The sequence below is a fragment of the Chiloscyllium plagiosum genome, unplaced genomic scaffold (genome assembly GCF_037043375.1).
Source record: "Chiloscyllium plagiosum isolate Xiang-an unplaced genomic scaffold, Cpla_swu_hap1 HiC_scaffold_17, whole genome shotgun sequence".
Taxonomy (NCBI): domain Eukaryota; kingdom Metazoa; phylum Chordata; class Chondrichthyes; order Orectolobiformes; family Hemiscylliidae; genus Chiloscyllium; species Chiloscyllium plagiosum.
Window position 1 is genome coordinate 814,596 of NW_028270155.1, and position 13,529 is coordinate 828,124.

The 13,529-nt window shown below is 42.8% G+C and overlaps 1 protein-coding gene across 5 annotated transcripts in view; it reads right to left on the reverse strand.

The window, feature by feature from the left end:
- Window positions 1-13,529, reverse strand: part of tango6 (transport and golgi organization 6 homolog (Drosophila)) — a 207,085-nt gene that overhangs the window by 74,481 nt on the left and 119,075 nt on the right. For all 5 annotated transcript variants that reach the window (XR_015759906.1, XM_043706471.2, XM_043706470.2 and 2 more), the window contains exons 11-13: window positions 13,180-13,341; window positions 8,661-8,795; window positions 7,498-7,944 (exon numbers count right to left, since the gene is read on the reverse strand). Coding sequence is in view for 4 of the 5 variants with exons in the window: in XM_043706471.2 (XP_043562406.2) it covers window positions 7,498-7,944; window positions 8,661-8,795; window positions 13,180-13,341 (744 nt within the window). In the remaining variant the exon portion in view is untranslated. The remainder of the gene's footprint in view (window positions 1-7,497; window positions 7,945-8,660; window positions 8,796-13,179; window positions 13,342-13,529) is intronic.

Below are 13,529 nucleotides of genomic sequence, written 5' to 3' on the forward strand. Positions count from 1 at the left end.
TACGGTGGCAGATGGGACATGTGAGGACTCGTCAATTGAGATTAGAAACAGGAAAGGACAGGTCACCCTGTTGTGAGTTTTCTATAGGCCCCCATTAGTTCCAGATACTTAGAGGAAAGGAGAGCAAAGCGGATTCTCAATATGAACAAGGCTGACAGGGTAATTGTTATGGAGGACTTTAACTTTGCAATTATTGACTAGGAATGCTATAGTTCAAGTACTTTAGATGGGTCAATCTTTGTCCAATGTGTGCAGGAGGGTTTTCTGACAGTATGTAGACAGGCCAACAAGGGGAGAGGCCACATTAGATTTGGTACTGGGTAATTACCCTGGCCAGGTGTTAAGATTTGGAGGTAGCTGAGCACTTTGGTGATAGTGACCACAATTCAGTTCTGTTCACTTTAGTGATGGAAAGGGATAAGTATACATTGGAGGACAAGAGCTACAACTGGGGAAAGGCAATTACGGTACAATTAGACAAGACTTAGGATGTGCAGAATGTGGAAGGAAACTACAGGGGATGGGCTAAATAGAAAGGTGGATCTTATTCAAGGAACAGCTACTGTGTGTCCTTAATAAGTACATACCTGTCAGACAGGGAGGAAGTTGTCGAGCGTAGGAGCCATGGTTTACTAAGGAAGTTGAATGTCTTGTCAGGTGGAAGAAGGCGGCTTATGTTAGGATGAGATGTGAGGGCTCGGTTAGGGCGATTGAGATTTAGTAGGTACCCAGGAAAGACTGAATGAGAGATTTAAGAAGAGCCAGAAGGGGACATGAGAAGTTGTTGCAGGATAGGATCAGGGAAAACCCTAAAGCTTTCTATAGGTATATCAGGAATAAAAGAATGACGAGAGTAAGATTAGGGCCAATCAAGGACAGTAGTGGGAAGTTGTGTGTGGAGACAGAGGTGTTAAGGGAAATGAATATTTTTCATCAGTATTAATGCTGGAAAAAGACAGTGCTGTCGAGGATAATACTGAGAAACAGACTATTAGACTAGATGGAATTGAGGTTCACAAGGAGGTGGTGTTAGAAATTCTGGAAAGTGCGAAAATAGATAAACCCTCTGGGCTAGGGATGAGATTTATCCTAGGATTCTCTGGGAGGCCAGGGAGGAGACTGCCGAACCTTAGGCTTTGATCTTTATGTCGTCATTATCTACAGGAATAGTATCAGAAGACTGAAGGATAGCAAATGTTGTTTAAGAAGGGGAGTAGAGACAACCCTGATGATTATAGACCAGTGTGCCTTCGGCTGTGGGTAAAGTGTTGGAAAGGATTATAAGAGATAGGATTTATAATCATCTAGAGAGGATGATGTTGATTATAGATAGTCAATACGGTTTTGTGAAGGGTGAGTTCTTTGAGAAGATGACCAAACAGATAGATGAGGATAAAGCCGTTGATATGTTGCATATGGATTTCAGTAAAGAGTTTGATAAGGTTCCCCATGGTAGGCTACTGCACAAAATACAGAGGCATGGGATTGAGGGCAATTTAGCAGTTTGGATCAGGAACTGGCTAGCTGAAAGAAGACAGAAGGTGGTGGTTGATGGGAAATGTTCATCCTGGAGATCAGTTCATCCGTATTTGGATCCACACTACCAGATAGGGATTTGATTAGGGATTGTCAACACGATTTTGTGAAGGCTAGGTTGTGTCTCACAAACCTTATTGAGTTCTTTAAGAAATGTTAATGGGAAATGTTAATCCCGGAGTTCAGTTACGAGTGATGTACCACAAGGATCTGTTCTGGGTCCACTGCGGTTTGTGATTTTTATAAACAACCTGGGTGAGGGCGTAGAAGGATGGGTTAGTAAATTTGCGGATGACACTAAGGGCTGTACAGTTGTGGATAGTGCTGAAGGATGTATTCGATTACAGAGGGATGTAGATGAGCTGCAGAGCTGGGCTGAGAGGTGGAAAATGGAGTTTAATACGGAAAATGTGAGATGATTCACTTTGTAAGGTGTAACAGGAATACAGAGTACTGGATGAATGGTAAGATTCTTGGTACTGTAGATGAGCAGAGAGATCTTGGTGTCCATGTACATAGATCCCTCAAAGTTGCCACCCAGGTTGACAGGGCTATTAAGAAGGCACATGGTGTGGTAGCTTTTATTAGTAGAGGGATCAAGTTTCAGAGCTATGAGGTCATGCTGCAGCTGTACAAAACTCTTGCAGTATTGCGTGCAGTTCTGGTCACAGCATTATAGGAAGGATGTGGAAGCTTTGGAAAGGGTTCAAGAGGAGATTTATTAGGCTGTTGCCTGGCATGAAGGGAAGGTCTTACGAGGAAAGACTGAGGGACTTGAGGTTATGATATGGAGATGCCGGTTTTGGACTGGGGTGTACAAAGTTAAAAATCACACAACACCAGGTTATAGTCCAACCTTTTGGAGCGCTGGTCCTTCATCAGGTGGTTGTGGAGTATGTTGAGGTTGTTTTTGTTAGAGAGGAGGAGGTTGAGAGTTGACTAAATTGAGACATATAAGATAATCTGAAGATTAGATTGGGTGGACAGTGAGAGCCTTTTTCCTAGGATGGTGATGGCTAGCACCAGGGGGCATAGCTTCAAATTGAGGGGTGATAAGATATAGGACAGATGTCAGAGGTAGTTTCTTTACTCGGAGAGTAGTAGGGGCATGGAACGCACTGTCGGGAACAGTTATGGACTTGCACATTTTACAGGCACTTAAATGGTCATTGGATAGGCACATGGATGAGAATAGAATAGTGTAGGTTAGATGGGCTTCAGATTGGTTTCACAGGGTGGTGCAATAATCAGTGCCAAATGTTCTATGATTTAATAGAGAAAGAGGTTTAATGGACCAAACAGTCTAATTCTGGTCCTATGTCTTATGATCTTATGCTATGAACCCCAAACAGCTAACTGAATTTGAACATAAAATGGCACAGTAGACAGATTATTTTTTGTATGTTCATTTGTGGGACTTGGGCATCGCTGGCTGGCCAGCATTGATAGCCCCTTCCTGTTTGCCCTTGAGTAGATGGTGAAGACCTGCTTTCTTGAATCGCTGCAGTCCAATTGCACTGGGTTGACCCACAATGCCGTTAGGAAGGGAATTCCAGCACTTTGACCCAATGGCTGTCAAGGAACGGCAGTATAATTCCAAGTCAGGGTGGTGAGTGGCTTGGAGAGGAACTTGCAGGTGGTGGTGTTCCCAAGTACCTGCTGCCCTTGTCCTTTTTGATGGAAGTGGTCTTAGGTTTGGAAGGTGCTATCTAAGGATCTTTGGTGAATTTCTCACATGGGATTCAGGGAGAGCTTGCCAATTAGATACAAAATTGGTTTCACGATAGATGACAGAGGTCATGGAGGATTGTTTTTTGAACTGGAGGCCTGTGACCAGCAGTGTTCTGCAGTAATCGCTGCTGGGTGCATTGTTGTTTGTCATTTATATTTGGAGAAGAATTTAGGAGGCATGGATACTAAGTTTGCAGATAACACCAAACTTGTAGTACAGTGGACACTGAAGAAGGTTATCTAAGATTACAAAGTGATCTTGATCAATTTGGCAAATGGGCTGATAAGTGGCAGATGGAGTTTAATTTCGACTGCGTTTTGGTAAAACAAGCAAAGGCAGGACTTATATAGTTAATAGTAGAGCCCTGGGTAGTATTCTCGAACAGAGAGACCAAGGGGTTCAGGTACATAGCTCTTTCAAAGTTGTGTCATAGGTAGATAGTGTTAAGGTGGCATTTGGCACACTTACCTTCATTGCTCAGACCTCTGAGTACAGAAGTTTGGACATAATGTTGAGGTTGTACAGGATGCTGGTGAGGCCACAGATGGATGACCATGTATTGTTCTGGTGATCGTGCAACAGGAAGAATATGATTAAATTGGAGAGGTTCATAGAAGATTTACCAGGATGTTGCTGGGACTGGAGGGTTTGAGTTATAAGTAGAGGCTGGACAGGCTGAAACTTTTTTCACTACAGCGTAGAAGGTTATGGGGTGACTTTATAGAGAACACAGAATAATATAGCACAGGAAAAGGCCCTTCGGACCTCCAAACCTCTGCTGATACACTTTGCCCTTCCATATTAAAACTGTCTTCGCTGTCAAGATCTGTATCGTTCTGTTCCACTCTTATTCATGTATTCGTCCAGGAGTTTCTTGTTTGCTGCTATTGTCTGCTTCCACCACTTCCTCTGGCAGCGCATTCTCGGCACTCACCATCCTTTGTGTGAAAAACTGCCTTGCTTATCTCTTTTAAACTTCCCCCATTGCACCTTGAATCTGTGTCCCTAGTAATTGACCTCGCCACCTGGGAAAAAGCCTCACACTTGCCACTCTACCCACGCACTCAAACTTCTATCAGGTCGCACCTCAACTTCTGCTTTCCAGTGAAAACAAAGAGTCTAGCCAACTTTTCTTCAGAATTAAAATCCCCCATACCAGGCAACATCCTGGTAAACCTTTTCTGTACCCTCTCAAAAGTATCCATATCCTTCTGGTAGTGTGGTGACCAGAACTGTATGCAATATTCCAAGTGTGGCCTAGCTAAAGTTCTTTAATATGCAGCATAACTTGTCTATCCTTACACTCAATGCCCCTTCCAATGAAGGCTACTACTACTTTATCTACTTGATTTGGAGATGCCGGTTTTGGACTGGGGTGTACAAAGTTAAAAATCACACAACACCAGGTTACTGTCCAACAGGTTTAATTGGAAGCACACTAGCTCTCGGAGCGACGCTCCTTCATCCTGTTGGACTATAACCTGGTGTTGTGTGATTTTTAACTTTATCTACTTGCACTGCCACCTGCAGTGATCTGTGGACCTGCACACCCAGATCCCTCTGCATCTCAGTACTCTTTACGTTTCTGCCATTCATTGTATAATTTCCACCTGTACTTGACCTTCCAAAATGCATCACCTCACAGTTGTCCAGATTAAACTCCATCTGCCATTTTTTCTGCCCTTGTCTCCAACTGATCTCTATCCTGCTGTATTCTCTGATAGTCATCATTATCCGTAACTCCACCAATTTCTGTATCGCCCCGCAAACCTACTAATTAGAACAGCTATGTTTTCCTCCAAATCATTTATGTAGACTGCAAACAGCAGAGGTCCCAATACTGATCTCTAGTCACACCCTCCACTAGTCACAACCTTCCTTTCCAAAAAGCATCCATCCACCACAACCCTGACCCTATGACCAAACCAGTTCAGTATCCACTTTGCCCGCTCACCCCGATACCATGTGACTTCACTTTTTGTGCCAGTCTGTCATTAGGGACCTTGTCAAAGGCTTTACTGAAGTTTGCGTAGACAACATCAACTGCTTTCCTCTCATGAAACATCTTCATCACCTCAAAAGATTTGATCAAGTTAGTGAGGCACAATGTCACCTGCACAAAACCATTCTGTTTATCGCTAATCAGTCCATTTGCTTCTAAATGCTTGTAGATCTTGTCCCTGAGAATCTTTTCCAATAATTTCCCTACTACTGAGGTGAGACTCACGGCCCTATAAATTCTTGGATTATCTCTGTTATCCTTCTTAAACAATGGGACGACACTGACTATTCTCCAGTCCTCTGGGACCTCAACCGTGGTCAAAGAAGATCCAAAGATGTCTGTCAAAGGCTTCAGGAATTTGTTTTCTTGCCTCTCTCAAAATCCTGGGATAGGTTCCATTAGGACCAGGGCACTTATCTATCTTAATACATTTTAAGATGCACAACACCTCTTCCTTTTTAATAGCAACTTGGTTTAGAAATTCGACACTCCCTTCCCTGAGATCAGCCTCCACCAATTTCCTCTCTTTGGTGAATAACAATACAAAGTATTCATTTAAGACATCACCTACCTCTTCTGGCTCCACACATACATTCCTTCCTTTGTCCTTGGGTGGGCCAACCCTTTCCCCAGTTACCCTCTTGCTTTTTATATATGGATAAAAAGCCTTGGATTCTCCTTAATCCTGGTTACTAATGACTTTTCATCACCCCTTTTAGCCCTTCTAATTCCTTGCTTAAGTTTTTTCCTACTTCCCTTATATACTTCAAGGGCTTTGTCAGTTCCTATCCTCCTAGACCATGCATTTATAAAATCACGAGGGGCGTAGATAAGATGAATAGCAAAGGTATTTTCCCTAGGTTGGGGGAGTCCAAAACTAGGGGGCATATTTTTACGGTGAGAGAAGAAAGATTTAAAAGAGATCAGAGGGGCAACTTTTTCATATCAATGGTGCTTCTTATGTGGAATGAATTGCCAGAGGAAGTAGTAGATGCAAGTACAGTTATAACACTTAAAAGACATTTGGACAGGGACATGAATAGTAAAGGTTTAGAGGGATATGGGCCAAACGCAAGCAGGTGGGACTAGTTTAGTTTGGGAAACTTGGTCGGCATGGACAAGTTAGACCAAGGGGTCTGCTTCTGTTCCGTAAGACTCCATGATCTTGGAATATTACAATGTCATCTTTTATCTTCACAATAATAGATAAAATGATGGTCAGACTGTGAATCCTGATAATAAAGATCTTAATCTGTGATCAATACTCTGTTATTTATTCTATCATTTTCTTGCACTTCACTCAGTAAAATTATTAATTTTAAAACTTGCATTGATTTGGCCTTTGGCTTTGATGAAAGTGGTTTGAAATAACCTTTGATGTTGAAGAAGTGTAAAACTGTGGCAGAAGGGATAGGGAAAAAAAATATGATTTAATGACAATTCTGAAGAGTGTGCAGGAACAGAGGAAGCATAAACGATATACTGAGACAGCAGATGGTAAAGAATATTGGATCTTCGGTTTCAGAAATCGAGACATTGAATACAAAAGTAGGAATGTTACATTGAATGTGTATAAAACTCTGGTTCAGCTACAACAAGAATATTGCATTAGGAAGTTTGAAAGAATGCAGAGCAAAAAAGATTTCAGGATGAGGAATTCTAGCTAAGGTTAGGCTCGACCAGCTGGGGTTATTGTTCTTGGAAGTTTGGAGTTGAGGGCAGGTTTGAAGGAAGGGTACAAAATTACTACAAGCTTCAATTCAATGGACAAAGAAAAGTGGGTCCTCATGGTCAAGGTGTCACATTGAGATTTTTGGTGAGAAAGGTAAGGAAGAATTTTTTTGTGCTGTAAATGTTGATAACACAGAAGCTGTTGCTACAAGTGTGGTGGAAGTTCAGGAGAATGATTGTAACCAGAAACTGGATGAGCACTCGAGCAAAATAAATTGGCAGGGCTATGGCAGTACAGATGAAGGGGAACAACTGGACTGTTTTACAGAAAGCCAGCACAGTCTCAAATGATCTTCCGTCATGGTAATTATTCCTAAATTTTTCTGATCCAGAGTTGAATGTTGATTGTTGTGCATACTTTCTTCATTACATCAATGAAAAGTTTCTACTTTTGATACCATACTTTATGCACAGCATTTCACAATGAATTCAGTCATTCACAATATGATTCCAAAACTATGTGCAACAATCCCAAGAAAACAATAAGAAAGCTCACCGATAGAACCTTCTCTTGGTTGCTGAGAGCATCAGGGCTACGTTGTTGAACCATGTGGCTAATTGTCCTTAGAGCAGCTGCTCGTGTAGGGACCTCGGGGTCAAAGGCGATCTGAAGTATCTGGTGGAAGTTCCTGGGAGAGTTACCAGAGGTGGCCATGTTCCTGTGTTCCATCCCACCAACACTATATGAAATGGGTGACTGTCGTTGACTTCCAGTCACTGGACAAGTTTCTTTTGGGTGGCTGGACTTTGTTGGTTTATTTTGGTTGCCCATTGTGCTTTGTGCAGCTGTGGCAACTGTTTCAGTGGAGAATGCTCCATGGGTAGCAATAGTAATGCGCAAATCTGATGCCAACTCTTGTATAACAGGGTCAGGATGTAACACTGCAATCTGTTCAAGTCTGGGCAACATCGGTTTCATGGCATCAAAATCTGTTGAGGTGAGCTGCAGTAAAACAGGGAGTACAATCAGAGATCGCCCCAAATTTACAATACTGCCCCTCTTCTCCTTCCATGGATTTGTATCAATTCTAATGTGATTCTGCTGTCTTGCTCCCTCACCCTACCCCTTCACCTTTCTTTGGTTCAAGTGTTACACCAGTTTCTGTGGAAATTACGCAATGATCTTAACTTCAACCACACTGCATCAAGAAAATTATCCAAATTTCTCTCCTCAATCTCAGTAGCAGATTTAATGCAATGACACTTTGTTACTGAATCTCCGGTCACTCCCACAATCAGAGGAAATAGCCTTTCTCTATATACTCAATCAAAACCTTTTTATTATTATTTTTTAAAATGATTAAACTTTCTCTTGGTCTTTCTTGTTAAGTAGAAATAATCACATATAGGTAGAGGTTAGGCAGCATGGGACTGCAGCCAACTAGGGTAAGGAATGGAGGTGGTGGTGGGAATTGTAAGAGGGAACAAGGGAATATCGAAGGGTAAATAACAGTAGGAAGACAAGGAGTGCAAGGAATATGCCATGCCTCTAAGTGTGCAGCATGAGCACCTCTAACTGGAACCAACCCCAGGTTTTATGGATTAAGTGCAGTTATATGATTTGGTACAAAATTGCCCACTGATGTAAAGAGAATCTTGCTTCAGCATAAATCATGTAAAACCATGCTTACACATTCTCTCTTTTCTTTGCTCACTCACCTGGACAGCTCCTCCCAGCATGGCTGCTATAAGTCCCATTCCCATACTTAGTGTCTGTGCTTCTACAGTCTCCTCAGTTCGATGAGTCAAGTTCATGCAGCAACGATCCAATGTTGCAATGACAAACTCAATGACCTGCAGCACAACTATGTTAATACAGAAGATGCAGCAAAAAAAAGATGATTTCTGATTCTGTTGGTTATTAACAGCACTCCAGGTATCTCATGAAGCAACTCTCCCTTTCACAAAGGTGATGAAGGATCAGTCTTTATCACCTTTTGATACTTATTGACCAAAGCCTTGGAGAGGGAAAGGAGCAGTTACCAAGGGAAGATATTTAATTGGGGAAAAGGAAATTATGATGCTATCAGAAAGGAGTTGCAAAGTACAGACTGGGAGCAATTGTTCCACAGAAAGGACACAACAGACATGTGGAGACTGTTTAGGAGCAATTGTTGCGAGTGACGTACAAATTTGTTCCTCTGAGACAGGTAAAAAGGGGCAAGATTAAGGAGCCTTGGATGACAAGAACAGAGGAGCTTCTCGTCAAAAGGAAGAAGGCAGCTTACTTAAGATGGAGAAAGCAAGAATCTAGCACAGCTTTGGTGAATTACAGGCTTACTAGAAAGGAGCTCAGAAATTGACTGAGGAGAGCCAGGAGGGCCCATGAAAAAGACTTGGCAGGACGGATTGGGGAGAACCCAAAGGCATTTTACTCATACATGAGGAATAAGAGAATGATCCGGGAGAAGGTAGGACCGGTCAGGGATAGCGTGGGGAACTTGGGCATGGAGTCTGAGCAGATAGGGGAAGCCCTAAGTGAGTTTTTTGCATCAGTTTTCACTGAGGAAAGGGACCTTGCTGTGAATGAGAACTTTGAGGAGCTGGGAAACAGATCAAGACTGATGAAGTTGATGTGCTGGAAAGTTTGGCAAACATTAAGATTGATAAGTCCCCAGACCAGATTTATCCTAGGTTACTCCGGGAAGCGAGAAAGGAGGTTGCTAAGCTACTGGCAAAGATCTTTGCTTCCTCACTCTCCATGGGAGTCGTACCAAGAGGATTGGATGGAGGTGAATGTTATTCCTCTTTTTCAAGAAGGGGAATAGGGAAATCCCTGGCAATTACAGACCAGTCAGTCTTACATCTGTGGTCAGCAAGGCTTTGGAAAGAATTCTGAAAGATAGGATTTATGACTATTTGGGAAAGCATAGAGTGATTAAAGGCAGTCAGCATGGCTGTGTGAGGGGCAGGTCATGCCTCAAATCTTATTGAGTTCTTTGAGGCGGTGACGAGACAGGTCCATGAAGGTCGATCAATGGATGTGATATATATGGACTTCAGCAAGGGCATTTGATAAGGTTCCCCATGGTAGGCTCATTCATAAAATCAGGAGGAATGGGCTACAGGGAGATTTGGCTGTCTGGATTTAGAATTGGTTGGCTGACAGAAGGCAGAGAGTTTTTGTAGATGGAAAGTATTCTGCCTGGAGGTCAGTGGTAAATGGTGTCCCGCAGGGCTCTGTTCTTGGGTCTCTGCTCTTTGTAGTTTTTATAAATCACTTGGATGAGGAAGTTGAGGGGAGATTTAGTAAATTTGCAGATGACACAAAGGTTGGAGGTGCCATTGATAGTATCGAGGGCTATTGCAGGCTGCACTGCAACAGACAGGATGCAGAGCTGGGCTGAGAAATGATAGATGGAGGTCAACCTGGATAAATTCGAAGTGATGCATTTTGGAAGGTCGAACTTGAATGCTGAGTATAGGATTAAAGGCAGGATTCTTGGCAATGTGGAGAAACAGAGGGATCTTGGTGTTCAAGTGCATTGATCCCTCAAAGTTGCCACCCAAGTGGATAGGGTCGTTAAGAAACCATATGGTGTTTTGGCCTTCTGTAACAGGGGAATCGAGTTTAAGAGCCACAAGGTCTTGCTGCAGCTCTGCAAGACCCAGGTGAAATCACACTGGTTGCCCTATTATAAGAAAGATACGGAAGCCTTGCTGAAAGTGCAAAGAAGGTTTACCAGGATGCTGCCTGGACTGGAGGGCTTGTCTTACGAAGAGAGGTTGATTAAGCTCGGACTTTTCTCTCTGGAGAGGAGGAGGAAGAGAGGTAACCTGATTGAGGTGTACAAGGTAATGAGAGGCTTGGATACAGTCAATAGCCAGAGACTTCTCCCCACGGCAGGACTGACTGGCACAAGTTATCATTGTTTTAAGATATTAGGAGAAAGGTATAGAGTTACATTCTTTACGCAGAGAGTTGTGAATGCATGGAATGCATTGCTAGCGGTGGTGGTGGAAGTTGTGTCATTAAGTGACTGCTGGACATGCACGTGGACAGCAGTGAATTGAGGGGTGCGTAGCTTAGATTATTTTATCTTAGGTTAGGAACAATCCTCGGCACAACATTGTGGGCCAAAGGGCCTGTTCTGTGCTCAACTTCTCTATTTTCAAAATTTTAAATCTTCTGTCTCATGAAAGAGCTTATAACAAATGAGAATCTGCATTTTTAAAACAATTACATAGTACTACACTGTATTACGAAGAATGCCAGTCCCTGTGCCAGATCAGCCTCCATTGAGCCAATGCGCCCTACCCTTTTATTTACTACCACTGTACCCATAATGCACACGTAGGCCACAGTGTAATACACAATGTAATGCTCTTCAATCCATTTCTGACTCCATGTCAAACAAACCCAGTATTAAATGACTGGCTTTATTTTTAAATGTTGCTTTGTATCAGTAACAAAGCACTGATCAGGCATGTTATTGATATGGATGGCACAGAAGTCTGTACTGTGCTGCTTACGTATCTGGAGACACAATCCTATTCTCAGTGAAACAAGTGTACAAAACCTCATGGTACAAGGAATGATCAACTTGCCCCAATGCAGTACTCAGTGTTGTTCCTTCATCTCATCAATGTCTATATTAATTTTCAGTTTCAGGCGAAGTGAACAGGGGCCTAGGTTTGGAACTCATAGAATACTGGGTCTTGGTTAACACTCAACACAGAAATTAGTTCATCCTTTATTTGGTCTAAAGTTGCCACAAAATGGCTGTGGGAAAATGTGAAGTTGTTCATCTTTGAAGGGAGAACCTAAAAAAAGTATAATTCCACTGGAGTAAAACTACAGAAAGCTGCAACACAAAGGGACTTGGAGATACAAGTGCATGAAACTTAGAAAGCTAGCACAGATGTACAGCAGGTAATCAGGAAGGCTAATGGAATGATGGCCCTTATTTCAAGGGAGATGGAGTGTAATGGTAGGGAGTCCTGCTCCTCAGATGCAGCCTGACCCGCTATATTCCAGCACTGCACTCTTGACTCTGATCTCCAGCATCTGCAGTCCTCACCTTCTCCAAGGCAGTCTTACTGCAACTATACAAAAGGGTGCTGGTGTGACCACAGCTGGAGTACTGGGAGCAGTTTCGGTCCCCTTATTTAAGGAAATTTCACTGGAGGTGGGTCAGAAAAGGTTCATTAGGATGATACCTGGTATGGAGGGATTATGAATAAAGATTAAACAGGTTGTGACTCTACTCACTGGTGTTTAGAAGAATGAGAGGTGTTGTCATTGAAAGGTATAGGATTCGTAAGGGCTTGACATGGTAAATGCTGAAAATGTGTTGCTGGAAAAGCGCAGCAGGTCAGGCAGCATCCAGGGAACAGGAGAATCGACGTTTCGGGCATAAGCCCTTCTTCAGGAAAGGGCTTATGCCCGAAACGTCGATTCTCCTGTTCCCTGGATGCTGCCTGACCTGCTGCGCTTTTCCAGCAACACATTTTCAGCTCTGATCTCCAGCATCTGCAGACCTCACTTTCTCCCCTTGACATGATAAATGCTGATTGGATATTTTCCTTCATGGACAAGTCTAGGACCGGAGGCCACAGTCTCAGAATAAAAAGGTGCCAATTTAAGACTGAGATACAGTCAGGAGAAATTTCTTCTGAGTTGAGAGTCTGTGGAATGCTTTGCCACAGAGAGCTGTTAGGGCAGAGTCTTTGTGTATACTTAAGGCTGAGATACTTTCTTGATAAGCAGGGAAATCAAGGGTTACAGGGAAAAGGCTGGAAAGTGAATATGAACACCAATCAGCCATGATCCTATTGAATAGCAGAGAGGCTCAAGGGGTGGAATGGCCTACTCCAGTTCCTATTTCTTATGGTTTTAGAAGCTCCATGGTTGCTTGACATGAGTGCATTTAATACTCACTTCAGGAAACATTTATTTTCACTTTTATTCACATATTAAATGAAAGATGGTCACCCAATACACACTGCATCCAGGTTATCCAACTCTCACAGAAATGCCTCTATATCCAGTAGCAGTCTCCCAAAGCACGCTATATGCAGTACTGGTGCCCTGCTCTTGCAGAAAGCCAAGTACTCAGCTCTCACAGACAACTCTTAATTCAATGCTAAGACTGTTAGCGCTCCCCAAAGAGTACAGTTTTGGGTTCCGGGACTGCAGTGCTTTGACATAGAGTAGTTGAGAAATTGTGGAACTCACGTGCACAGTATTGTTGAGGGCGAGATGACCAAATCTCTCACACAATACAGCAATGAGTTGCAAGGTGACTAACTGCTGTTCCTGCTGCTCCCATTCAGGCAAACCATTAGTACGGCTTGTTGCAAGCCTGTCATCCATTTCTCCTGCTAAACATGTAAGACCCTGAAAAATAGACACACACATTACCTTACCCAGAGTCTGCATCTTTCCACCATTGTCCAAAACCATTCACACATATCACACCTCTTCAAAGCACTTTGTCATTCTTTCCCCTAACATTAACTGTTACTGCTGAACTCAATATGGCTCCTCATTGCACTAGCAGTGATGCTCCATTTTTAGCCAATAAA